General features: G+C 38.9%; 1 protein-coding gene across 6 annotated transcripts in view; it reads right to left on the bottom strand.

The window, feature by feature from the left end:
- Nucleotides 1-27,539, bottom strand: part of MAPKAP1 (MAPK associated protein 1) — a 236,533-nt gene that overhangs the window by 204,118 nt on the left and 4,876 nt on the right. For 4 of the 6 annotated variants that reach the window (XM_007471481.1, XM_007471480.1, XM_007471479.1 and 1 more), the window contains exon 2: nucleotides 2,363-2,690. The exons of the other annotated variants lie outside the window; for them this stretch is intronic. In XM_007471481.1, coding sequence (XP_007471543.1) covers nucleotides 2,363-2,621 — 259 coding nt within the window. In that variant the 5' untranslated portion in view covers nucleotides 2,622-2,690. The remainder of the gene's footprint in view (nucleotides 1-2,362; nucleotides 2,691-27,539) is intronic. 6 annotated transcript variants of the gene reach the window in all.

Raw genomic sequence — 27,539 nt, 5'->3', positions numbered from 1 at the left:
GTAGGGAAAAAGTCATAAAATTTTAAAGGTGGCACCCCTGAAAAGCAAATACCAACAAAAACATGAAAATATTCTTGATTTATAATTGAAATTAGAGGATATAAAACATTAATAGAGATCATAAAGATAGTATTAACATGGAAGAGAATAATAAAATGTGAAAACTTCTGTGATTAATATGACATTTCATTATATAAATCATTAATAACGGTCTTAAAGGAATTTTAATGCACAAATGAACTGAAGTGAATATTACATTACAGGAATAAAATTACTGTTATGAATTACTCTACCCGTTTCAAAAATTAAAGATAAATGAACTCAGACTAGACTATTAAAGTTTTAAATATAAAATCCTTTATCTAAAAATCATGAAAATTATAAAATGTCAAAGCTATATAAATTAGCATAGCTTTTCTTCAGTGGGCTGAAACAGTTTATAGGTAGTAAAATAAATGATTTGTATCTTTGTAACATTAGTCAAATCTTAAAAAGAACAATTTTTCTTACACAAAATTTTAAGATATGCTGAAAGGATTAAAAAGTAAATTCCCTGGTCGCTAGGATACCTCACAATCCTAATTAATTATTAGCATCCAAGTACTAGCTTAAGAAATTCCAACAACAATAACAAAAGCATCATCTAAAATTTTGCATTTGTGATTATATTACCACTGGCTGATCAACCTTCAAAAGTCAGTGAACTGATCTTTTAAAGAAATACTGTCCAGCATACATTAACAACTGCTGCACAAGGAGACTACAATGGGAAAGAAAGTCACAACTGATGTCACCTCTTCAAATTAGTTTCCTCTTGCTAATCTTCAACTTCCTATCCTGGCACAACGCTAATAAAATAAATAAATAAAATAAAGTTTTCTTGCAACCATTTCCAAGATAGGAAATCTTACATTCCTGCCTTAGCCCTGTGGTAGGGAAACACTGAAACTAATCTTGCCAGAAAATTAAACTATGCTGGCAAAAGCATTCTGACAATGTCACTATATCTAACCAAATTCCACGGAAGAAAAATACACTCAATTGCAATTAATAAATGTGAAGGGTACAGCAAAGTAATATAATCATAAAGCTCTCAATTTAGCGGCATTCTCCTACTGAAATCCATTCAACCTGTCATAAAAGATATCATCTCAATAACTTGCAAGGAAGTCAGTTTCAACTAGAGAACCGAGAATCAATGGTTCTAAATTATATTCAAACCTTCACTCAAATCCTATTTTGATAAAAGTTCCTTTAGATACTGGGAAATGCTATTAATTATTTTCATCACAAGAGCAAATTATTCTTTGTAGATGTCACAGAATGCTGAATTCTGAACCAAAACCTTAACATGATTTGCACTGTGAATTGTATCCTGCTCTACCTGCAGTACTCCTTTACATACATTTTACATTTGGACTGTGAAAATAAACATATAAATATTTTCAGTGTTCTACTATATATCCTGCCGTTACTTTTCCTGGGAGTTAGCAGGTTATTGCTACTGATTAGGAGATTATATTTTTTGATTATCTAAAAAAAATAAATTATTTTGTAGAATACCCTGCCATATTTGAACAACTAGATTATAAAGTCTAAATAATTTATCTAAGTAAAGGACTTGGTTTATCACATTGCCCTTGAAATGCTCCCAAAAAACTTAAGCTGGCAAAGGGGAATGATAAGTGTTTCAAAGCTAACGACTAAATAGATATATGCTAACTAAAGTTGAGCATTTTCAAGCCACAATTATCAAAGGGTAGAGATCAACTAAATAAAGGTAATGTATCAAAAACAGGGGCACCTTTTCTAATCTCACACCCAGTGTAGGAATTCCTACTAAAAGCAGGCCTAACAAATATTCAGTAGTCTCCCTCCGAACCCCATACCCCGCTAAATTCCTCCAGGGCAAGAACTGTCTCGGGCAGCAGCACCCTTGGCTGGTCAGCACTCTGTATTAAAGTTTATCATGTCAACCTGAAATCGACCTTCAGGTAGTCTGCCTACTGGGAATAATGTTGCTCTGTGAAGATACACAAAACAGTCCACTTCCCTCTCTACACAGTCACTTTTTAGAAACAGAACGCTCCTCTCAGAGCCAACTTTTTCACCTATTCTTCCTCTGTCTGCTTCCTTATCCCTCTTCTGTCTACCTCCTTCTAACAGCATCAATCCAGAGACTCTCCATTCACAGTCATAGAGATGGAGAGATTGCTTAGACTCACTGTTAGTGTAATACACGCACATTCCTGTTAACGCACAGTAACTTTCCCCATTAAACCCATGCCAACATTATGCATTATTCTATAAGATTGTTTACTGATTTAAAGCTCAGAAGACATGACTAAAAGGCAACGTTTACCTGTATTTGAGCGTCTTCTAATACCAAAGTCCCAACTTGAGGTAATATCGACTGACTGGGCATATACATAGCCCTGAGTCTCACCACTGCTTCCCTGAATTTCTGACCCACTGTCTCCAGGCATTGAAGGAGGATGAATCTTCTCTAGGTCAACATCATGATCAATGAGAACCATCTCACACATTCCTGTGTCATCACTGGTCACATGTGACTGTCGAATATGAGCTAGAATGATAGTTGGATTGTCCAAGAAGGCCATCCTTTCTGTGGGCCAATTTCCTTAAAAGGCTATTTTCTTCTCTTCATATTGTTTCACAGGCTCACCTACCTAGAAACACGATGTACATAGCAACATTTAAGAATAAGGCAGAAAATGACTGAATAATTGTTCAAACAAATTCAATGTGGTAAAATGCTACCTTGAAAACCAACATTTGTCCCTGTAGCTAGGAGCTTAAAAGGATTAAGTCCAAGCTGAAAGGAAATCCTTATAAGCTCTAGGGGCTACCACTCTAGTCAAGGAGATCTCCATGGTATCAGAGAAGATGGCTTACTCTTTTACAAAACAAGTAACAGTAACTCCTTAGGCCATTCAAAGTACATAACCACTGTTAAAACAATAAATTTTCCTTTCTTTCTTCCTTCATTCCCATGCAGTCTTCTCATTACTTTATAAGGTCATGGGCGAACAAGCTGTATTTTCCTCAAATGATGCGCTAAAGTATGAAACTGTATTTCAGTTTACATTCCCCCCTCCTGCCATATGGTTGTGAAATGTCTAAAAGGGCACAGACAATGCTTTCTGAGTTACCAGGAATTTTACAAAAATGGACCACCAAAGTAATTTTGTTCAATAAATACATTTTCCTTCCTTCTGATTTAAGATAGTATTGTACTTTTAAAATAAAACTTATTAATCAAACTTCTCGGCTACCAGATTAATTTCTTATTTTAGAAACCTAATTATAAGAACTGCTTCCTGAATCCTGTTAAAACTGTAACAATGTTTATTCTGGGAACAAAACGGTACCTCCTCAGTTAAATGGGAATACTCAACAAAGAAAATATTACAGAATAGTAGTTAGGAAGCTAAGGGCCTATAGGCAGAACTGGGTTCAAATCCTGGCCCTATCACTCGCTAGCTATGTGATCTTGGTCAAAATAACTTTAACCTCAGTGAGCCTGTTTTCTTTCTTCATTTGTGAAATGGGGATTGCAGGGAAGAAAGGATATATAGAAGATTAGGTAGGTAAAATGCTCAAAAGAACAGCTGGTACATAATTTAAAATTAGCTGTTATTAGTAATAATGATGATGCTGATGGTAAAAATATCATTACCAACTTCAGTTTTCAATTCTTCTTTAAAATAATCCTAAAATATATCAACAATTTATCCTTCTATCGTTAAGTTCACAGCAGGTAAAGTAAGTGCCTGCTTCCTTTGTAACAGAGGACTCTGCAGGTCATCTGGGTCATCTCCCTGCTCCTCTAAAACCATTATGAAGTGCAAGGAATGTGAACGGTAGACTGAATATGTTCCTAGGAACAGTCCTAGAAGATATTTATTTTTAGAAAGACCTAGAACACCAGATTTTCTTGTCATTTGTTTCTTCTAGAAATGGAACATAGGGGGAAATCTAGTTAAAAAATCATTATAGCTAACTGAAGTTTTGAAATTTTTTGTCTGGCAACATATCCTTCTATTAACCTCACCTGGTGGATCTTAAAGATACTGAGATTAAGGGTAAGTTAGACTAAGGAGCATCTCTGATCAAGTGAATTACATTAATTTTCACTTTTTCCCTTAAATATTCACTAAGTACTTATTTTACACTGAAGCTAATAGGAAATGCAAAGGTGAGTAAGGTATGCCTGAGTCAAAAAGTTTATACCCTAATATAGACTTAGTATATTTCCTAATATCATGGGATTCTTCTAAATGTCAAATATCTGAGACATTTAGTCGCAGAAACATTAATGTCAGCCAACCACTTCAAGTGTATTAATCAGAAAAAAATTACAGAAATAAAGGGAAGCATTTAAGTTTCACTTGTAAAAATAAATTCTTATATAACCACAAAGACATATACAACCATAGATTTAGTTATGACAGTATTTGTTTTGTAACAGAACCATGGAATCACAGATCAACAGATCTACAAACATCTTTATAGCAATCACGACAAGCATCTTCCCCATGAAAGTGAGGCAACTAGGCACCTGCATAGGGGCAGGTGTTTTCAACTTCATATTGATTCATTCTCCCCTGCAAAAACAAGGGCTTTCAGTGAGAAGCCACATATTTAATGGGTGTTCTGGCACCAAAAAGTCAAAGGACAAAGCGGCAAAACTATACTGGGGTACCTTCAACAGAATACTTTTCAGGAAAATGAACCTGTTTCATCACCTTATGAAGAAAAGTTATGGGCAAACACTTCTGAAGGCACATACCAACTCCCTAACTATCCTAACAGAACAGAGGCCCCCAAAACACCCTAACATGAGCAGGTATCTTCTCTATTAGTACACTATGACTTCATACAGTGAGGAATCTGTATGAATCACTCAACAAATATTTATTCAGTTCCAGTTCTGACAGGGAACTCCCACAGGACTGCCCTGGGAAACATGTTTTCCACCTCCTATGATGTACTTGAGGATTCAGACTGTAAGTTCCGCAAGGACAGGGGCCATAATACCATATCCTTTCTGGCAACAAAGAATCTTACACACAGCTGGAATTCAATAAATGTTGCTGTCTGACTTCCAAGGACTACACAATTTTGTTTCAGAGATAAGTCACATATGAGCATGTCGTATGTAAGTGTGATTATAAAGAAAGAATTGCTTTTTAAAAAAATTAATACAGGTACAAGAGCTTCTCTACAATGTGCGCTTCAAAACTGTCACCCTTCAAAATTGTCACTATCAACTTATTCCAAAACTACTTTTCACAACCAAAAGAATACGTTTTAATCACCTGGACAGCAGCAAATTATCATTTGAAGGTAGATTTGATTTCTAAAACAAAATATTCCAAACACAGACAAAAAAGCAAATTATTTTCTCTGATCAGTTGTGCAAAGGTCAAAGATCTTTAAAACCAAATGCTGGCAGGGGTTCAGAGAAATGGGCACTCTCGTGTACTATAAGAGGGAATGAAAATTGGGACTTTTTAGAGGGTAATTTGGTAGTATATATCAAAGTGTAAAACATGAATACCCTTTGGACAACCCCACTTCTAGGATCTGCTCTAAGGAAATAACTGCAAAAATATTTAACTCAGGATTGTAATACTGAAGATCTGAAAGTAACCTAAATATCCATCAACACTGCATATGCCAGGAAATATACATACAACAGAATACTACACAGTAATTAAAAATACTTGGTAGGGCTTCCCTGGTGGCGCAGTGGTTGAGAGTCCGACTGCCGATGCAGGGGACACGGGTTCGTGCCCCGGTCTGGCAAGATCCCACATGCCGCGGAGCGGCTGGGCCCGTGAGCCATGGCTGCTGAGCCTGCGCGTTCGGAGCCTGTGCTCCACAACGGGAGAGGCCACGGCAGTGACAGGCCTGCGTACATCAAAAAAAAAAAAAAAAACTTGGTAAAGAATGGATAAACAAAATGTGGTAAACACATACAATGGAAAGTTATTGAGCCTTAAAAAGCAAGAAAATTCTAAGACATGCTACAACATGGATGAACCGTAAGGACATTACGCTAAATGAAATAAGCTAGTCAGAAAAGGACAAATGCTTCATGACTCCACTTATATGAGGTACCTAAAGCAGTCAGATTCATAGAGACAGAAAGTAGAATAGTCTTTGCCAGGGGCTGGGGGGAGGGGAGAATTGGGAAGTAAGTGTTTAATAGGTATGTGTCAGTTTGGGAAGATGGAAAAGTTCTAGAGATGAATGGTATTAATGGCACATCAATGTGAATGTGCTTAATGCCACTGAATTGTATACTTAAAAATGGTTAGGGGGCTTCCCTGGTGGCACAGTGGTTGAGTGTCCGCCTGCCGATGCAGGAGACGCGGGTTCGTGCCCCGGTCCGGGAAGATCCCACATGCTGCAGAGCGGCTGGGCCCATGAGCCATGGCCGCTGCACGGGTTCGTGCCCCGGTCCGGAAAAATCCCACATGCCGCGGAGCAGCTGGGCCCGTGAGCCATGGCCGCTGAGCCTACGTGTCCGGAGCCTGCGCTCCGCAATGGGAGAGGCCACAAGAGTGAGAGGCCCGCGTACCACAAAAAAAAAAAAAAGGTTAAAATGGTAAATTTTATGTTGTACATACTTTACCACAATTTTTAAATGTCTGTTAAATGCCAGATTAAACAAATTTAAATAGGCTTTTTTCTTGCTGTTTAATTACAGCACTTCTCAAAGTTTTTAAACTACTAATGTATTATATATTGTGAATCTCCAAGAGGGGGTAATCTAGTAACGTAATATATTCCAAATTCCAAACTTATTTGATCCCTAAACATTTTTTCCTCTAGAAACACTAAAACATATCAATGTATAACTGAGTTTCACAGACATGGTTTAGAGATTCTGCTCTTCACTTTTACAAATGGCCTTGAATGCCTTCCCTGAACATCACCAATTCTTGACTCTCCGAGATAGTCAATGCTTTTTAATATATATCATTAAGCTATCAGATAAACAATAATTAGATTGTTAGTAGATGTCCTACTTTTCAGATTTTCCCACTTTCTAACTCCAGGTTCCTCAAAGCATAAAGATTTGTTTTACTAAAAATGGAAGCAGGTATTTCCCTGGTAGTGCAGTGGTTGAGAATCTGCCTGCCAATGCAGGGGACACAGGTTCGAGCCCTGGTCCAGGAAGATCCCACATGCCACGGAGCAACTAAGCCTGTGCGCCACAACTACTGAGCCTGTGCTCTAGAGCCCGTGAGCCACAACTACTGAGCCCGCATGCCACAACTCCTGAAGCCCACACGCCTAGAGTCTATGCTCCACAACAAAAGAAGCCACCGCAATGAGAAGCCCCCGCTCGCTGCAACTAGAGAAAGCTTCGTGGCAACGAAGACCCAACACAGCCAGAAAAAAAAAAAGGAAGCAAAAGGGACAACCACAGAGAGTGAGTGGGAGGATAGTAAGAGATGTCCCAAAATGACATGGCCATTTTTAATGTACTGGATGGTCTCCTTTCATACTTCATTCATTCAACAAATATTTATTAAGTTCCTACTGTATGCTAAGTGTGGTTCCAGGTGCAACTTGGATGCTATTACCACTTCACATAACCATTTGATTTGTGTTCACTAATGATCATGTAACCTGCCTGTGGTAACTTGAAGCACGTCCTAACAGGGTAGTAAATTTTTAGTAGGCTTAAATGGGTATCAAGTCTTAATATAAGTATATTCTTAATAATAACTTTATACACATACACCCTCCAAACTTTATTTGCAATGTATTATTAAAAAAACAAAAGCAAAAACATAAGGTACAACACAGTAAAAAAGTAGATGGGCAAAGGGGAAGTAAGTTAATATGAATCCATAAGCCAGTGCATGCCATGTACATTTTCTGCAGGTAGAATGGAGAATCCCAGAAGCAAAAAGCAATGATAATAGCTAACCTTAACTTATTATAAAAGCTAGACTTGTTGTTCCCTTTTTACATGGATTAATTCATATAATTCTCAAAATAACCCCATAAGATGGTAACTATTTTTACCCCCATTTTATAGATGAAAAAACTGAGGCAAAGTAAGAAACCTGCCCAAACCCACACAGCTAATAAGTAAATAGAACCAAGTAAATAGAACCAATAAACCCAAGAGCTTGGGATCTTAACCACTCTATAGCCTCTCAAAACAAAGAGGAACAAAAACTACAACAGCTATAATAAACATGATTTTTTAAAATCCTGTTGTTGAGTTCCAGGGCCTAAGAGAAATTTCTCCCATGGGTCCTTGTGAAAGATGTAACACAGTAAATGTGTTATGCAGTAGACTAGACCCTTAGCCTTCCCTCCACTAATGCAACAGTGATTTGTACAACAGCAAGAAATAAGCAGCACACATAATCGTTCAAAACTAAAAATCATAAAATTTTACACATGAAATGAACTCCAGAGATCATCTACTTGTTGACCTGAAACCACAGAGAAAGGTTTACTTTAAATCCCCAGTTAGGTCTAAGTATCCTTCTGAAAATCCCTAGAAATTCATGCAACTTCAGCTACAAAGTCCATACCTAAAATATTCTGTCTCTTTAAATAACCCCACCAGAAGCAAATGCGTCCTCCTTATACTTCTTCACTCCCTAAGGACCTGAGATAGTAACGTGACTTCAAATGCTCAAGTCCAGCCAGTGGTTGTTCCTGGACTTTCAAAACACTACACACTCACTTCCCTCTGCCAGACAGACTTCAAGCTGCCCTCACCTGCAATCTGTGAAAAGTTGTCTGAATAAGCAACAGCCTGGGGCTTCTCAAAGGTCTGCAAACTCCCAATCAAAAATTACTGCTGCCCCATCAATGTGTCATATAAATGTTGGCATGTTAATTGTGTATTTATAAGATTGTTAATGGTTAGTTAATTTACCTCCCACACTATTATTGTACTTGAAATGATTTAAAGTCTGCTGAGGGAGTTAACAACATGTAACAGCAGATCCAAGATTTTTTTTTTTTACCTTTCCACACTGTACCCCGACTTCATGCTATTAGCAGGAGGCAAGTTGAACCTGATTCCTACACAAGATTCCTTAAGAATGTTATAGAAGCCTCACATTTATTCTGCACAACAAGAAATGATCACAAGAAAAACGAAGCCTTTTTATTATGTACATTTATAAAAACCAAGCAGACCCTGTTTTTTAGTAAGATTTCAAAGTTCTTTGATCTAATTAAAGTTCAGAATTCATAACCCCTGGAGTTAGAAAATAAGTGAAATGACCATTAAAATAAAATGCACTTTATTGATTTTAAATCTCTTTTTCTAACTCTCTCCAATTTAACTCTAAATTAAATATTCATTTATTTTTTAGAAGAGTAAAATTGAGCCATTTTTTCCCCTCGGGGAATTAAAATCTTCTCCATGTGAATATGCCTAATTTAATTAAACAGTAAACAGTGAGACCTTTTATCTGGAGAGCTTAATTTTTCCCTTCACATTTTTATTTCTATACTTTGACTAAAAGTACTTACAAGACCAAATTACAACAACAGAAAACAAATGATTGTATCTTCTTTCGAATAATATGGGATTCATTCACTAAACATCATTGAGAACTAGGCACTGGGACTCCTACAAAAAGGTACATGAACACTGGCCTGCATCCTCCAGAGGCTTACAGGCTTCAGCAGATGAGCTACGTCGTGTACATACATAACAGTAATATAAGGCAATATACTACCCATCAAATAAGACACTAAGACAATATATTTTCCAAGAGACAAGAAAGTTACAGAAGGCTTTAGGAAGGAAGAAGGGTGGGCAGGCTTTCATTAGGCAAAAACACAAGAACAGTAACAGATGACAATTACTGAGCTTCTTACTATCAGCTGTACTTTTCATGTAACAACATATTTCATCCTTACTACCACCCCAGAAAGTAGGTATTACTATTGCCCCCATTTTATAGATTATTTTAAAAATTAAGGCTTAAAGGCGTTAAGTAACTTGCCCAAGGTCACTTGGTAGATTTTTGAGTCTTTGCAGCTCCTCCCATCACTGGGCTCACTTGTAATTTGCTGTGACCAACAGAATGTAGTTGAAGTAATGTGGGACTGCTGAATCTCGGTCTCAAGACACTTTGCAGCTTCTGCTACAGCCTTCTTTGGACCACATATGAATCATGGGAAGAAGCTCGGGATAAAAGACCAAATGCAGAGAGGCTCAGCCGTTGATCATTCCAGCTACTGTGATGCCACCCCCACTGTGAGTGACTGAGGCCATCTGGGACCAGCCAGACCCTCACCAATCTACCAGGAGACCAGGTCTCCTCTCCTATCAAATATCTTCTGTGGACAGAGGGAAAGGGACCCTGGCCCTTGATTTTTCTTTCCTTGTACTACTAACCTCCACCTGAAATGTCTCTGAATCTTACCATCTGCCAAGATCCAGTTAAAGGGAGACTGGTACAGTACAGTGTCTCTCAAACTTGTCCACGGACACACCTGAAGGGCAGAGGAGAGTAACCATAAATCAAGGTAAGAGAGAACCTAGGGGGAGCCACATAAAGCAACATGCTGTAAGAAATTTATTTTTAGAATTCATTCATATTTTGCATTCTATCCTATAACATACTGAACCTGTATTTGTTTTAATAGAAAAAAATATTTTACCTTTGAATATAGTCACTAAAACTGATAGTCCAGGAAGATGTGCCTTGCTTACTTTGTGGCTTCCAGGACTGACTAGCACATACTGAGATTCTCATAACCCCATTTTGAACAGCAAGGTCTACTGAAAAAACACAGACTTTGTTGTCGAAATACCTAATTTTCTGAAGGTAAAATGGCCCTTTATCAACGGATAACTCAAGATCTAAATATTGCTCAAAATGTTTCCTATGACAAGTATGGAGAACAACCATAATTAATAATAACACCAAACTATACATAAAGTTCTAAGCATAACTTAGACTAAAATCAATATTATAAAGCAGTTATTACAAAACAATCAGTATTTCCAGTGTTTTAAAATACTTGTTTATTATTTGAAATTACTGTTATTAGCAATAGCTGTGACACTTCAGACAACCTAACTACCCACCACCTCCACAACTCCAAAGCTGCCATCATTTCTGGCTGTTACAAGAAATCTTCCAGTTTGGTGCAATGTAGCCCTAAATTATTTTTCCAATGGGTGTTGTCTCTCTGATATAACAGATTTGATTGACACTTGTTATGATAAACAAATAATTTTAGGTTTTACTTTAAGATTCCAGGTAAAAATGTTTATAGTTTTACCTAAAGAAATGAATAATGCCAAAGAAACTAGACTGCTTCTCCATGTGAAATTACCAGTGTAAGAGCTGAAACCATAAGTAACACTCAACCGCTACCATTCATTGATTTCATTCGACAAATATTTATAAAGCACTTACTATGTGCCAGGCACCAGAGACACAATGCTGAGCAAAAGAATTTGAAAAGACCTGGATACTGCCTTCATGGAGCTAAAAGTACATATGGTAGTCAACATTTTAATATGGCTCCAGAAATTCTTCTCTTGATATCCATGCCTCTGTGTTATTCCCTCGAGTGTGGGTGGAACCTGACTTGCTTCTAGCCAACAGCATAGCAAAAGTGATGGAAAAGTCATTCCCTTGATGACTTTGTTACATAAGACTTTATCCTAAGCAACCCGGGAGAGAGATTTTAAGCCAGAGATTTTCCTGCCGGTATTGAAAAAGCAAACAGCCATGTTATGGAACTATAAGGTAAGAATCTGAGAGCAGCCTCTAGGAGATGAGAGTGGTCACAGACAACAGGTAACAAGGAAATGGGGACCTTAGGCTGGAGTCCACTGACACCTTAATTTCATCCCTTTGAGACCGTTAGCAGAAAACCCAGCTGAGGGAATTCACTGGCTGTCCAGAGGTTAGGACTCCACGCTTCCACTGCTGGGGGCCTGGCTTCAATCCCTTGTCAGGGAACTAAAATTCCACAAGCTGCGTGGCACAGCCAAAGAAAAAAGAAAGAAAGAGAAAAAAAAAAAGGAAAAAAAAAAAAGAAAACCTAGCTGAAGCCATGACTCCTGGCCCACTGAGAGATAATAAATTTGTGTTGTTTTAAGCCACTAAGTTTGCGGTAATTTGTTAGGCAACAACAGAAATGAAAATAGTGCAGGAAAACAGCCTAAGCCCCTTCACCTTCACATATAACATTTAGGACTCTTTACAACCCAGTTTCATTCATCTGCCCCTTCTCCCCAGAAGGGAACTCCCAGGAGTATTCTGAACACAATCCAGCCTTTGGTAATGAGACTTCCTTTGTGTGAGATGTACCTTTATCCTCCAATACAAACCTTCTTCTAAGTCCAACTCAAATATTTCTTCCTCTGTGAACCCTTCTCCAATTCCCAGGGTCCAAACTGTTTTTTTTTTTAATATAAAAATTTATTTATTTATTTATTTTTGGCTGTGTTGGGTCTTTGCTGCTGTGTTGCGTCTTTGTTGCTGTGCGTGGGCTTTCTCTACTTGCGGCGAGCAGGGGCTACTCTTCATTGCGCTGCGCGGGCTTCTCACTGCAGTGGCTTCTCTTATTGTGGAGCATGGTCTCTAGGCGCACGGGCTTCAGTAGTTGTGGCGTTGGGCTTAGTTGCTCCGTGACATGTGCGATCTTCCCGGACCAGGGCTTGAACCCGTGTCCCCTGCCTTGGCAGGTGGATTCTTAACCACTGTGCCACCAGGGGAAGCCCCGCAAACTGTTTTTCTTTTTCTTTTTTTTTTTTTTTTTTGCGGTTTGCGGGCCTCTTACTGTTGTGGCCTCTCCTGTTGCGGAGCACAGGCTCCGGACGCGCAGGGTCAGCAGCCATCGTTCACGGGCCTAGCCACTCCGTGGCATGTGGGATCTTGACGGACCGGGGCACGAACCCATGTCCCCTGCATCAGCAGGCAGACTCTCAACCACTGCACCACCAGGGAAGCCCCCGCAAACTGTTTTAAAAGCACTTTATTTCTACCTTTAATACAGTTAGTTGTACGAATATTGTGTTTAAGGAATTGCCAATTTCAAATTTTTAAATTCTAGATTCAGAAATGTGGTTACTCATATGTGTGTGTGTGTGTGTGTGTGTGTGTGTGTGTGTGTGTGTGTGTGTATCTCCCTCAATCATTTGCAAAGTTGTAAAAGACAGAAATCCCTGGATCCTCACCAACAGTGATACAGTGGTTCTAATGTGGTGGTTCTCAGTTGGAAGGCAATTTTGCTCCCCTGAGCAAAGGCCTGGGGACATTTCTGGTTGTCACACTGGGGGTGGGTGCTATTAGCATCTAGTGGGTAGATGCCAAGGATGCTGCTAAACATCATACAATGCACAGGACAGCACCCACAACAAAGACTTATACCCCCCAAAATGTGAGTATCAATAATGCGGAGGTTGAGAAACCTTGCAGTGATGTGTTTGAAGCCACTAAATCTGTGGTAAGTTCCAACCCCCGAATGGTTTCATTAATACCAAGATTAATACATACATATACAACTTTGCTACTAAAATCTATGCTCAAATCTTCGAAGGTGCTAAACAAAGTTCAACTCCTAGCATCTGTTTTCTGAAATTTTATCCTACCCTATGGAGAACCACAGCTCAAATTGCTACAATAAAGACAAGTTACATTCCTCCAAACGTATAACTTGATCTGAAGACTGTCACCTGGCCTCCTCCTACTCATTCTTCTAAATCCAGCTCAATGGTCAATTCTCTCGGGAAAGCTCCCTGATGAACCCCACATACCAGGTTAGCTGCTCCCGTGTGGTCCCACTGTACTGCACTTCATCACTACCTCTACCAAATAATTAATCCAGCACAAATGCCTGTTAGTAATAGGTGCTAAGTGTTTGTTGAATTTATTCATTCAACAAATACGTGCTGAATGCCTCCTGTGTGCCAGGCACTATTCTAGATGCAGAGAGTACAGCAGAAAACAAAGCAGACGGAAAGTCCTGCCCTCATGGAGTTCACATTCTAATGAAGGAGACAAACAAAAGAGAGAATTAAATTATACAATAAGTTAGAAATGCTATGGAGAAAAGTAGCACAGAAAAGAGAGCTAAGGCATGCTAGGTAGGTGGAGCCACAGCTGCAATTGTAAATAAAGTAGTCAAGGGATGCTTCACTGAGAAGGTGACATTTGAGAGTTAACCCTTGAAGATGAAAGAACAAGCCATGTGGATTTCTGAGGGAAGTGTGTTGCCAAGCAGGGGGAGTATGCCTGGCACTAAGTATCAAGGAGCCCAGCAAGGAAGCAAGTAGTAGAGGATGAGGTCTGAAGAGTGGGGAAAAGTGAGTAGAGCCTTACAGGCAATTCTAAGGACTTTGCTTTAATTACAAGTAGAAAGGAGAATCACCAGAAGACTGTGAGCAGCAATATGATCTAACTCACATTTTAAAAGTATCTCTCTGGGGACTTCCCCGGTGGCGCAGTGGTTAAGATTCCGAGCTCCCAATGCAGGGGGCCTGGGTTCAATCCCTGGTCAGGGAACTAGATCCCACATGCATGCCACAACTAAGTTTGCATGCCACAAGTAAGAAGCCCTCAAGCCACAACTAAAGGAGCCTGCAAGCAACAACTAAGGGGCCCACCTGCTGCAACTAAGACCCAGTGCAACCAAATAAATAAATAAATAAATACTTTTTTAAATAATAAAAAATAAAAGTATCTCTCTGGCTGCTTTGTTAAGGAATGAATAAATGAATGAATGAATAAACAAAGAATCACACTTAAAAAAAATAATAATGACTATCTGTACGTTGGTTTTCTCTTCTAAACTCTCAACTCCTTAAGCACACTGTTTTAATCATCACTGTACTGCCAGTTTCTAGTGGAAAGTGGCTGGCATCCAGCAAGGGCTCAGTGTGGAATAAACAGACAAAACAAATCTTTCCTGTTCCCAAAGGGTGGCGCCATGATTTTCAAAAACAAAAACGGGCCCTTATCCATGGTGCTGGTGCAGTAGATAGCTCTCCTGCTACAGTCTAAGACTTATTTTCCTTTTACTGTCTCCTCAATATTTGAAGTTTGCTTAACCAAGTAGAAGAATTCAATAGTTATGTTTCCACTTACCTGGCTCTCAGGTTAACCACATCATCAACTGAGGGAAGCAACATAGTTTATTGCAAGCACCACTCAGGAAACCTGACTTCCAATTCCCTAATTACCAGGGACCTAATTACATGGCCTTGGACAAGTTACCTCTTTGAAACTCTTTAAACCTGTTTTACACATCAGTCCATTTTTTGCATCTGTTAAATGGGGAGGATGAACTAACTATAAGAAGGGCCTTTTCAGCTCTCAAATTCTATTCCAATAACATGCGAGGTGGAGGAGGTGGAGGAGGAGGATGTAATCGCGTGTTCACCCAGGGTTCAAGTAAAAAGGTTTACGTATTTTTGCTTCATACTGTTTTCCCTCAAAGGCCAGAAGAATTCCACTGCATGTTTTACTTATATCACGGTGCCGTGGTTCAGACCCTAAGAACAGAGGTACAAGGAATTCCTTTTTTGACAAAGATTTTAATGGCATCAAGATTTTGGCAGCAAACCCTCGCAAAGGTAAACCACACTGACTGATTTGAGTGAGCACTATCATACCTTTGTCTAAAAAATGCTATTATGTATGGAAACTGGTTCCTAGAACTACAAGCGTTGAAGTTAGTAAACACATCTGGAATTCCAGGTTACTGCCTGTAGCCTGCCTAGGGACTAGCTATGGGATGACTTCAAGTGAGTTAGGTGCCTCTGCCTCTGTTCCCTCAGCAGTGAAATATCCATAATCTATGTGCTACTTATCCACTTCATAGGGATACTTACATAAAGTAAAAAAAGCACTATTCAAATCCAAGATGCAATATTCTTGACTCTTCCTGCTCTAGCTACATTTGTTTGGAGGGAAAATAAGCTGTCAACTATCAAACTCATTTATTCAACTCCTAATGAAGGAAGGACAGCATAAAATAATCTAAACTAGCAGATAACCCCCAAACTATTTTTCTGTGACTGTGAAAGGTGCTTTGTACTTTCATTTGAATGGCACTTTCATAACCTCAATAAATGGTAACTGTTATTAACAAAACTGCACTAACTTTGCCAAGTATTTTTTATATCTTCTAGATTACCTTTAAAAAAAAAACTATTACCAGATAGATCAAACATGAGGATAGAGCAGCAGGACTGGCTTCATTCTACCTGTAATGTTATACAGTTAGGGTGGGAGTGTTTCACAAAATACACTTTAAGTAGAATAATTAATTCTCTGATTCCAGAAGGCTGCTTATTTATTTACACTTACATCACTTACAAAATTGTTAGAGGTGGACTCTATTACTATTTATGTTTTACAAATCAGTAAACTGAGGCACAGACTTGCCCAAGGCCCCATAACTAGTGAGAGGTAGAGCCAAGATAAAACCTAGGCAGCCTGGCTCCACAACCCCTGCTCGGAACAGCTATTATATGCTGCCTCGAATTTCCAGGTTAAGTCCATTTCATCACACGTTGAATCCTGTTCTCTCACTAGTCTAGATATGGGTCGGACTTACCTGTTCATTCAAGAAATTCAACAAGTGTGAAAACCTACTACATGCTGGGAATTAGACATATAAAGTAACAAGTCATAGTCCCTATCCCCAAAAGGCTTAGCAAGAAGAAAAGTACAAAAATGGTCACAATAAAGGATGAGAGCAATGCTGGAGGATTCTATATAACAAAGTACTACGGAAACACAAAGGAAAGCTATCTAAAGGAAACTGGATACTCAGACAAGGCTTCACAGAGGGGACTAAGATCAAGGTAATGGAAGCGATCACTTCCTTAAGATAGGGGCAAGAGGGAGCAGGCAATTAAATAGTCTGTAATGCTGCTCCTTGTTCAAAAATGTTTAAAATAAAATGTGCTCCCAATCTGTCCTATGAACTGCAGATTAACATGAGGCCATGCATAGGTTGCTGCAGTAGCAGGGAGAAGATAACTAACCCTTGGAGTGGGGGAAGTGGAGGGAATCAGGAAGGTTGGGAAAAGGGACACAGGAGAAACTAAGAGCATCAGACTGCCTAGGTTCAAATCTGGACTCAGCCACTCACTCACCATGGGACCTAGGGAAAGTAACAATTTCTGTGCCTCTGCTTCCTCATCTATAAATGGGAACAATTTTGGTGCCTATCTCATAGGATTATTGTGAGGACTGAAAGAAATCATATGTTATGTGTGCATAAAAGCACCAGGCCCATGGTAAGCACTATACAAATGTTTACTATTATTGTTATTGCTATTATTCCCTGGTCTAAAATGAATCTTCAAAGATGATTCATTCATCCAGCTTTTTTCAAAGAGAAAAGGCACTAAAATAACATATAGCAGAACATGTAGTGAGCAACTAGAACTACCAGGAGTTCAAAGCTGCTGTTTAGGTTAGCATTTCAGAGAGACTGCTCTGGCAGTTGCACAGAAAATTAATCTGATGGACAAGACACAAGATTAGTTATGAAGCTGTGACTATAGCTCAGGGAAGAGATGATGAAATCCAAAGTAAGGCAGTGAAAGATAGGCCTATGAACTTAAGAAAAGTTTTAAAAAATATTTAGGAGATAAAATTGGTAGAACTTGGTGACTGAGTGGATGTGGAGGGTTAAGGAGAAGGCGAAAGTTTACGGCTTGCATGACAGCACCAACAAATGAAACCGTGAACTGAAAAGTAGGAACAGCTTAACAGGGAGAGGGGAAATGAGGAACTATGTTTCAGACACAATGAGCTTGAGATGTCTATGGATTACCCAAACAGAGATACATCATGATACAAACCTAACAGCCCAGGAGAAAGGTCTGAGCAAATCTGGGACAACAACATATAACTGACACATGAAGGGCAGGCAAACCTGAAGCCTAGGAGAAAGATCTGAGCAAATTTGGAAGACAGATGAAGCCATGGATGTGAATGAGCTTACCCAGGGAAAATGTGCAAGGAAACGTGCAGTAACCTAGTGACAAAACCCAAGGAACAGTAAAACAGTCATCTCTCAGGATATGCAGGTTCGGCATCCGCAGATTCAACCAACTGCAGATTGAATTTGGTTGGTTGGGTGAATGCACAGATGCAGAACCCAGGATATGGAAGGCTGACTGTACTATGCCATTTTACATGAGGGACTTGAGCATCTGTGAATTTTGGTATCCTCAGGGTCCTGGAAGCAATACCCTGCAAATACAGGAGGATGACTGTAGTTAAAGGATGAGCCAAGGAAAAGAAACCCCCGAAAATTTCCAAAAATCAACTCAACCTTTGCCTAGATTCTAAAGTTAGGATCTGTGCTGTGGAAATTCACAAATATCTAAGCAGTTACAGTCGTCCCTCAGTAAACCTGGGGGATTGTTTCCAGGACCACCGCAGATACTAAAATCTGTGGATGCTCAAGTCCCATAGTTGGCCCTCCCTCCTCATCTATGGTTCCACATCCACAGATCCAACCAATCACAGATCCTGTCGCACTGTATTTACTGAAAAAAAAATCCGCATGCAAGTGGACTGGTGCAGTTCAAACCCATGTTGTTCAAAGGTCAACTGTACTTTCTTCACTGGCTTTTCCCTCTCCCTGCATGTCCTAGTAAGAAGTTCCAACTACTGGATTGTGGAGTCCTTGAGAAGAAAGGACTAGAAGCCTTATTTGGCTTCCTGTCACTAACGTCCAATATAAGGCCTGGTACACATATGCTTGTAGAGTGAATGTAGTTGAAGAGATAAAATTGGAGAATTTCCCATTCATCAAGACAGAAGGGCTCATGGAATGCTTAGGGTTGCTTCCAGCCCAGACCAGAGCAATAGAAAGCCTGAAGAAAGTGAAAGCAGAAAGGCGGCAGACCTTATACACTGCTGGAGGGAACGTAAAATGGTACAGCCACCTGTGAAAACAATTTGTCAGTTCCTCAAACAGTTAGTTACCTTATTACCCAGTAATCCACTCCAAGGTAATACACCCAATAGAATTGAAAACATATGCTCACACAAAAACTTGTACAAGAATGTCCCCAGCAGTATTATTCATAATAGCCAAAGAGTGGGAACAACCCAAACCTCCATCAACTGATGAACAGATAGGCAAAATGTGGTACTTCCATACAATGGGATATTATTCAGCAATAAAAAGAAATAAAGTACTGGACTTCCCTGGTGGCACAGTGGTTAAGAATCCGCCTGCCAATGCAGGGGACATGGGTTCGAGCCCTGGTCCGGGAAGATCCCACATGCCACAGAGCAACTAAGCCCATGCGCCACAACTACTGAGTCTGTGCTCTAGAGCCCGCGATCCACAACTACTGAGCCCTCGTGCCACAACTACTGAAGCCCGCGCGCCTAGAGCCCGCACTCTGCAGCAAGAGAAGCCACCGCAATGAGAAGCCTGCGAACCACAACGAAGAGTAGCCCCCACTCACAGCAACTAGAGAAAGCCTGCGTGCAGCAGCAAAGACCCAACGCAGCCAAAAATAAATATATAAATAAAGTTATTTAAAAAAAAAAATGAAGTACTGATATATGCTACAATATGGATGAACCTTGACAACAGTATGCTGAGAAGCCAGACACAAAAAGCCACATATTGTGTGATTCCATTGATATAAAAGGTTCAGAAGAGGCAAATCCATAGATACAGGAAGTAGATTAATGATTGCCAGTGGCTAGCGGAGGGAGAAAAGAGGAGTGAGTGCTAATGGGTATGGGGTTTCTTTGGGGGTGATAAACCATTAAAGTGTACACTTTTAAAAGGGTAAATGTTATGATACATGAGTTATACCTCAGTTTTAAAAGGGGGTGGGGTAGAAACACAGAGAGGCTAGAATCCATGCTGCACCCTAGAATTTCTTCTAGTTCAGGAGATTCCATCACAAGGATACCAACAAATCACTTAATTGAACAGTACTGGTGACAGTAACCATAAAATTTTTTTAAACAATTTGTAATACAAGTTGATTACATCAAAGAGATGTCAAATTCCTCACCCAAGAATCAGAGATTTCAAGACTTTTCCCCTGGGGAAAGGAGGGGAACTTTCTATACATTAGTGACCTTGTGTGGAGGTAGCCGATCTACATTTCTAATTGGGGGAGATTAAAGCCTAGTGCCAGAAAACACAACAGAACTTGTGACTTTGTTGAAGCAAGCACTCCTACACTGAGCAGCTTCTCCTACCAAAGCACCAGACACTGCTTTAATCCACCCCAGAGCAGGGCCTGGGAAGTCACAGAGTTTACACAATGCCTCTGTCAGCAACCTACTGAGCTACTGGTCCTTGGGGAGTAATTCTCCTCTTCACTTTGGAATAAACAAAGGGAGGGGGACACAACAAGGAAGACAACATGGCATGACAGACAACATAAAGGCTTTGGAAAGCTTGTGTGTGCTCCCAATTCTACCACCCAGTAGCTGAGAAAACTGGCAAAGTCACAATTCCTCTGGACCTCAGTAAGACATTATCTCATACCTCACAAAGCTGCTCTCACAAGGTAGGGTCCAACAGTGACACTCAAATATTAGTATTCTCCCCAATTCACCAAAAAGAAAACTAGTTGCTAGTACTGTATATTTGGGGGTCATATTGGAAAATAAGACTCATGGACCTCTTCTCTATGAGGTACTTAAACACATACTCTCATACTTAAAATTAGGAAACAGAATGTCCAAATTTGAATCCTTGACTCCTTTCTGTGAAGCCTACCACCATTTAATTACCAATACTATGCATCTCTTCTCTCACTAGATTTCATTCATTCTCTTTCTCTCCATTATCCAATCCCACCTTCTCTCACCTAGGCTATAGCAATTGCTTCCTAACTTGTCTTAAGACCCTTCAATAACGTCCCAAACTCTTTTAACACAACTGAACTTGCTTCCTCTGCAGCCCCATCTTCCATTTATCCCCTTTGTTCTTTCTATTCTAGCCATTCTCAAATTTTAGTGTTCTTCCAGCCTTTAAAACAGTTCTCTCCTTCCACCTGGCTTAAACATCACTTTCTCCTTCATCCTTCAGATCCCAATTGAGACAGCACCTGCCTGGAAGGTTTGACCTTATCAAGTCTAGAGTAGGTACTCCTCCATAATCACCTTGACTCTCATTACTCTAACACTTCTCACGCTAGGCTTTACTCCTCAAACTATGCTGCACTTCCGTTACTAGACTGCAAATCCCATGAGCACTGGGTCCGTGCCTGTAGTTTTCATTGCTCAATTCCCAGACATATGACTAATGCCAAATATATATTCAGCTAATGCTGACTGAATAAGTGAATGATTGCAGTTAAGCAAAAAACTTAACTGACTAAATAGAACATTTTACATGTAATATTTTCTTCATATAAAATATTTTAAAAATTTTTTTAATTTTGAAGAAGATACAGCCAAATCCAATTTTTCATAACAACCATGGGGAAAAGGGCTTAAGCACACCTGTACTTTCTACAACTTTAACCGCTAATACTAAATATAATCAAAAGGAGGTAAACTACTACCCCAGGGGGAATGGTACTCCTAACACTGTTCAGTTTTAGGACTTAAATCTCCTTAACTGGAAAGAGTGGTAAAGGTATATATAATGCAAATTACAAACATTATTGTCAAATCTTGCACTGGAGTAAAAATAAGCGGACATTTTTTTTTGCCAGCCCACTTCTCCCCACCAAAAAAGAATGTCCACATACTTGATAGAAACACCACTTAACTCCAAATAGCTCACCAAGTGAAGGTTACTGTGAAATACTTCAAATTCCATAAGCACTCAGGACTGCAAAGACTGTGGGAAGAGAATGTTCCAAGCACCAACTAATGATCAGAAGGTACAAATGAAACAAACCCTGATGCATGATGACTACCTAAGGAAGTCTAAACTGAAGACTGAATATATTCGTTCTGAAATCATTAACCAAGCTTCAGCTTCTGAAATACATTAAAAATACTTAACACATTTTATGTCTCAAGTACAAGTGACAGAGATTTATTATTAAAGATAACTAGTTTCCTTCGCCTAGTTTAGATATATATAAATCTCTATCACATTTCAGACTTCATTTTTGTATTTTGGATTTTTTCTTAATACCAACAATTTCAATTCTTATCATGTGCTTGTTCCCCATGCTAATGAGAACACTAGTTATACCAACTCAGAATTTTTATTATCATTTTGGGGGTGTGACCACCCTTTTTATTCTGTTCATATTTTAACTCAGCAACTTTAATCCTGCGATCAAAGCTTCATTAGCTTGTAAACAAACTGTTTCTCAGGTAAACTGAATTGCCCCACATCAGTATCTTAAGCAAATAAATAAGCACAAAAAAGGCAGAAATTATAAATTAGGGCAGACAAATCTGTATCTAGCCCGACGCCTGTAAAGAGCATTCTATCAATACAGTGAAATGCTAATCTCCTAATTAACAACCTAATTAGGTAATTATGGCTTTGCAGAGGGATGCCGAAATGAAATATGACAACATGGTCACCTCTTTATATGGCACCTGTGGGCCTTTTCAGCTGTCATTGCAAAGAGTGCAATATCAATTTGAACAGATGACAAAGTGCTGTCATTTTTCATTCTGATAATATACAGAATGCTTTGGACAGAAGCAGTTTACAAAATGAAACATCTTGCCTGGTATTTTCCTAATTTAAATATGCTCAAATACTTTGTTAAATTTTTGCACGCTTTTGTATATTGTATATACGAGAATTACCATGCACATTTAAAAAGAAACCTAGACATCATGCTTAACGGTACATGTTGAAACTACTGCAATTTCATTTAGGAAGTATATAATTAGAAAAGAGTAAAAGACACAATTCTTCAGGACATTTTTTGTGTATGTGTGTGCAGTACGCGGGCCTCTTACTGTTGTGGCCTCTCCCGTTGCAGAGCACAGGCTCCGGACGCACAGGCTCCGTGGCCATGGCTCACGGGCCCAGCCACTCCGCGGCATGTGGGATCTTCCCGGACCGGGGCACGAACCCGTGTTCCCTGCATCGGCAGGCGGACTCTCAACCGCTGTGCCACCAGGGAAGCCCTCTTCATGACATTTTAATATTCATACATCCTGAATACTACTATCACAAAAATTAAAATTCAAACTTTGATCTTTAATTTTTTTCTTACAAAATTTTTCAAAAGTGAGATAGAAATTCACACTTACACTTTTCCATACCAAAAAAGCACTTACCAAGATACAAATATTCAACTCACAAAAAAAGCTCTATACACTAATGACCAGCCTTACGAATGATAGACATGTACTCTTTCTGCAAGACAGAGCTGTCACAGGGCTACTCACTGACCCACTGGCCACTAAAGAGGTGATGGTAGCACTGCGACACTGGTACCACCTACACAAATATGACTCTTCTTTCAAGATATTTTTTGAGAAGGAGAGGAGTACTAGCCTGGGAACCTCAACATCATGTATGTCAAGATACAGGAAACCACATCCTAAGTGTAAAACAACTGAGGTTAAAACTAACTTGAAAATACAGTCCTATTGGATTAGCCAAAAAGTTCTTTCAGTTTTTAAGTAAAAATACAAGATATTTTTCATTTTCACCAAGAATTTTATTGAATAACATATTCACTGTTTTGTTTCACTACCTTCTGCCATTTTTCAGGCAACTGCATAATTCCATCTTCCCAAAACTTTTTATCTTTTTGAACAAAAAACTGTTCCAGGTGCCTTTTAAGGTCTTCCAGGGAACTGAAATTTTTTCCATTAAGAGAATTTTGTAAAGACCAAAGTAAATGGAAATCCAAAGGCGCAATGTCTGATGAATATGGCAGATGAATCAGAACTTCCCAGCCAAGCTGTAACAGTTTTTGCCTGGTCATCAAAGAAACATGAGGTCTTGCGTTATCCTGATGGAAGATTATGCATTTTCTGTTGACTAATTCTGTATGCTTTCTGTCGAGTGCTGCTTTCAGTTGGTCTAATTTGCAGCAGTACTTGTTGGAATTAATTGTTTGGTTTTCCAGAAGGAGCTCTTAAGAGAGGACTCGCTTTCAATGCCACCACATACACAACATCACCTTCTTTGGATGAAAACCGGCTTTTGGTGTGGTTGGTGGGGGTTCATCTCGCTTGCCCCACGATCTCTTCCGTTCCACACTATTGTACAGTATCTACTTTTCATCGCCCATCACCATTTGTTTTAAAAACGGAACATTTTCATTATGTTTAAGCAGAGAATTGCATGGGGAAATATGGTCACGAAGGACTTTTTTGCCTTAGGTGGAATCCAAACATTAAAGTGATTAACATAACCAAGCTGGTGCAAATGATTTTCAACGCTTGATGTGGATATTTTGAATATGTTGGCTATCTCCCGTGTGGTATAACATTGATTGTTCTCAATGAATGTCTCAATTTGATCGTTATCAACTTCAAATGGTCTACCTGACCGTGGTGCATCGTCCAGCAAGAAATCTCCAGAAAGAAACTTTGCAAACCACTTTTGACACGTTCGATCAGTCACAGCATCTTCTCCATACACTGCACAAATCTTTTTTTGTGTTTCAGTTGCATTTTCACCTTTCTTGAAGTAATAAAGCATAATAGGCCGAAAATGTTGCTTTTTATCTTCCATCTTCAATATTAAAATGGCTACACAAAAATTCACCAATTTTAAGGTTTTTTTTAAATGCACGCTGATATGATAGCTGTCACAATACAATCTAACAAAACTGTTTCGAATGAAGTTAAACACAACTAAGTGCTACTAGAGCCATCGTACAGAAAAACCAAATGAACTTTTTGGCCAACCCAATATAACTTCAGATCACCTGTATTAGGGAAAACTTTTTGGTCAAAATGATGTGCACTAGCTCTACCCATATTTCTCAATTACAAGTTAATTAAAAGGATTTTTTATCGAAAAGTAATTTATGTTTATCAGAGAGTATTTTGGAAAACAGAAAAGAGCATAAAGACCTATAATCTAACCACCTGTTTTTTTCTTTGTGTGTTTGACATTAATTGAGATCATACTTTAGTTTTATATCCTTCTTTCACTTCATATTATATGATGAGCATATTAAGTCACTAAAATTCTTCTAAAACATCTAAAATGCTTGTACAATATTTCCATTCTATGGCTTTTCCATTTCTCTTACCTCTTTGTTGACTACTAAAGTTGTTTCTAATTTTTGCTACTATAAATACTTCCACAGTGAACAGCCTTGAAAATGAATATTTTTCTATGTTTCTGATTATTTATTTAACAAAGATTCTTAGAAACGGGATTACAAGCTCAAAACGCATACATGACTTTTTTAAAAGGCTTGTGAAAAATACTGCCAAAGTTCTTTCCAGAAAAGTTTTACCAATTTTTATTCCCACTACTGATATGGGTGATCATATAACTACCAACCTCTGCCAGCATTGAGTATTATTAGAGTTTTATTAAATCATTAAACTTGAAATCATAAGAGTATACCTGTAACCAAACACTCTCACAACATAATCAATAACAACTTTCTACAGGCATTAAGTTTTTGTTTTGTTTAATTTATTTTGGTTGCTTTGGGTCTTAGTTGTGGCAGGCAGGCTCGTTAGTTGCAGCTTGCTGGCTCCTTAGTTGCAGCTTGCTGGCTCCTTAGTTGCAGCAGGCAGGCTCCTTAGTTACAGCGTGCGAACTCTTAGTTGCGGCATGCATGTGGGATCTAGTTCCCTGAGCAGGGATCAAACCCCGGCCCCCTGCACTGGGAGCGTGGAGTCTTATCCACTCCGCCACCAGGGAAGTCCCCTACAGGCATTAAGTTTAAAAATGAGTAAGAAGGGCCACAGTTGATGATCCTCCCAAAACAAGGGCCAGTTCCAATAACCAAATCTAGAGCAGCACGGAATAGCGACAAAAGCACTGTGCTTTTTAGAGTAAAAAAACCAAAGGTTCAAATCCCAGCTTTGCCATTACCAGTAGCTCTCTACCTTTAATCACTTTACTTCTCTAAGCTTCAGTTTCAGCATTTATAAAATGGGGATGAGGAGAACATAATATACTCCTAGTTCTAACAACTTCAAAACGTACTCATGGGCACACCAAAAGGTAATATAAACAACTGAAAGTGTTTATTGTTATTTAACAGATCAATTCATTGAACAGCCTAAAAATAGCATACTGAAACCCTTTTCTCAACAGTGCACAGTTGACAGGTACACCAATTCACAAAGCACAACTAGAAATTAACAAGACTAATTTCATGATCCAGGCATGAAAACAAGTCTCATTCCTTTACAACCACTCCATAAAATCATTTCTTGATACATTATATTAACATCTGAATGGCTTGTGCCTCTGAATGCTGGTACCTACATCCCTCCAAAAGCATCATGGTACCAGGTACTTACATAAACTGTTTCATTTAATCCTCACAAGTATCATATGAGACTGGCAGTACTGTCCTCATTTTGCATTGTCTGGATCACTCAGTTAATAACCCACCGACAGAGCCAACATTCAAATCCAGGTGGGTGTGACTCCAAAGCCCCACCTCACACTGCTTCAAGATTCAAGTCTGTACCTCAGTTCTTCTTTGTTAGTCTCCTATATGTCAGCAACTAAAGTACAGATTAAAATTTTACTTGTTTTAAAAAGAAAACCATTCTTTCAAACAATTTTCTACCTATTTCTCTGCTGAAACAGTATTTATTTATAATACAGTACCTTAAAATGAGTCCATAGGGAACTAAAAAATGTTATTTGTTTTGAAGTTTTACACATTTGGTCCATTTTGAGAGCATCAATAATAAAATAATATTCATAAAAGTATACTCAAGTATGACTCTAACATTGCATGGTATTTAGGTGTAAATGTGACATAATATTCAAGTTATTTCACAAGCGATTACCATAATTTAATTCCACTATTCTAATACCTTCTTGCTATTTCCAGAATTTAAGTTTTGTTAAGTGGCTTCTCCCATTTTTCTCACTTTCATTATTTAAAACTGTTTTCTTCCTTGGGTCCAAATTTTGTGTTTCCTATATTAAATCTATTTCCTCAACATACCTAGACTGCTGCTAACTAGAGTTAATAAATTTTGAATGACTGCTCAGGATTTATTTTCTTCGTTTTTTATATTCTATGGTATTTCCTTATACGATAGAGTATGAATGAAAACAAGTATCTAGAACACCAATATTTCTTCAATTTTCACCTTGTGGAAGCTGGGTATTAAAATAAAAATAAATTAAACTCTTGGGCTGGAAGTTTCCTGACCATATTTCTCTCACTAGGCTGGGTGTCCCTCTGCCTCCTTCCAATCTTGTGTATATAGAGTCAACAAAGCACTGTATGCATCTGGGAAGGTCCTTTCCCAGAAGTAATGAACAAAGAACAGAGGGAAGAGCTGAACAGTGGCTCCCTACCCGCCATCAAGAGAGAAGCAAGGGCTTCCCTGGTGGCGCAGTGGCTGAGAGTCCGCCTGCCGATGCAGGGGACACGGGTTTGTGCCGCGGTC

The sequence above is a fragment of the Lipotes vexillifer genome, unplaced genomic scaffold (assembly GCF_000442215.2).
Source record: "Lipotes vexillifer unplaced genomic scaffold, Lipotes_vexillifer_v1.1 scaffold1600, whole genome shotgun sequence".
NCBI lineage: Eukaryota > Metazoa > Chordata > Mammalia > Artiodactyla > Lipotidae > Lipotes > Lipotes vexillifer.
Note: the sequence above shows the minus strand (reverse complement) of the source record. Positions and strands in the feature narration are given on the sequence as shown.